Consider the following 1401-nt stretch of genomic DNA (forward strand, 5'->3'; position numbering starts at 1 on the left):
TAATAGCTGGTGGCAGAGTGGCAGCAGAAGGTAAATCTGTGTACCCTGGCAGTGGGAAACACAGACAGACAGACAGCAGAAGGGCAGTACACAGCAGCCCACTGTAGGTGTAAAATGTGTGGCTACAGGTGACGTAATAGTCAAACTGAACCAGGCTGGCTTAGTAGTGAGCAGGAGCCAGGAGGTGGTAAAGGGTGGTAAGGCATATTAACAATGGTTCCGGCAGCCAGTTCATGTCCCCCTCTCGCCGACAACAGGGGTCAGGAACTCGCCTTCCACCCACGCCTGGTTCATCTTGAGAAACGTCAGTCTGTCCACAGACTTGTGAGACAGACGTGAGCGTTTCTCGGTGACCACGCCACCAGCTGCACTGAAGCAGCGCTCGGACAGCACGCTGGAAGGGTGACAGGACAGCACTTCCAGGGCGTACTGCGCCAGCTCGCTCCAGATCTCCAGATTTCTTCTTCTTCTTCTATATCTTCTATATCTTCTTCTTCTTCTATATCTTCTATATCTTCTTCTTCTTCTATATCTTCTTCTTCTTCTTCTATATCTTCTTCTTCTTCTTCTATATCTTCTTCTTCTTCTATATCTTCTTCTTCTTTTTCTTCTTCTTCTATATCTTCTTCTTCTTCTTCTTCTTCTTCTTCTTCTTCTTCTTCTTCTTCTTCTTCTTCTTCTTCTTCTTCTTCTTCTTCTTCTTCTTCTTCTTCTTCTTCTTCTTCTTCTTCTTCTTCTTCTTCTTCTTCTTCTTCTTCTTCTTCTTCTATATCTTCTATATCTTCTTCTTCTTCTATATCTTCTTCTTCTTCTTCTATATCTTCTTCTTCTTCTTCTATATCTTCTTCTTCTTCTTCTTCTTCTTCTTCTTCTTCTTCTTCTTCTTCTTCTTCTTCTTCTATATCTTCTTCTTCTATATCTTCTTCTTCTTCTATATCTTCTTCTTCTATATCTTCTTCTTCTTCTTCTATATCTTCTTCTTCTTCTTCTTCTTCTTCTTCTTCTTCTTCTTCTTCTTCTTCTTCTTCTTCTTCTTCTTCTTCTTCTTCTATATCTTCTTCTTCTTCTTCATCTTCATCTTCTTCATCTTCATCTTCATCTTCATCTTCATCTTCTTCTTCATCTTCTTCTTCTTCTTCTTCTTCTATATCTTCTTCTTCTTCTTTTTCTATTTCTTCTTCTTCTCCTTCTTCTTCTTCTTTTTCTATATCTTCTTCTTCTTTTTCTATATCTTCTTCTTCCTTTTCTATATCTTCTTTTTCTTTTTCTATATCTTCTTCTTCTTTTTCTATATCTTCTTCTTCCTTTTCTATATCTTCTTCTTCTTTTTCTATATCTTCTTCATCTTTTTCTATATCTTCTTCTTCTTCTATACCGTTTTCTTCTTTTTCTATATCTTCT

General features: G+C 37.7%; 1 protein-coding gene across 1 annotated transcript; it reads right to left on the bottom strand.

Moving 5' to 3' along the window:
- Positions 1-494: 494 nt before the first annotated feature.
- Positions 495-1172, bottom strand: LOC137522893 (uncharacterized; the record flags this gene model as incomplete). The annotated part of the gene is made up of 1 exon (XM_068243028.1): positions 495-1172. A coding segment is annotated over one exon (678 nt), but the record flags the coding sequence as incomplete, so codon positions are not given.
- Between the last annotated feature and the right edge of the window lie 229 nt (positions 1173-1401).

The sequence above is a fragment of the Hyperolius riggenbachi genome, chromosome 6 (genome assembly GCF_040937935.1).
Source record: "Hyperolius riggenbachi isolate aHypRig1 chromosome 6, aHypRig1.pri, whole genome shotgun sequence".
Lineage (NCBI taxonomy): Eukaryota > Metazoa > Chordata > Amphibia > Anura > Hyperoliidae > Hyperolius > Hyperolius riggenbachi.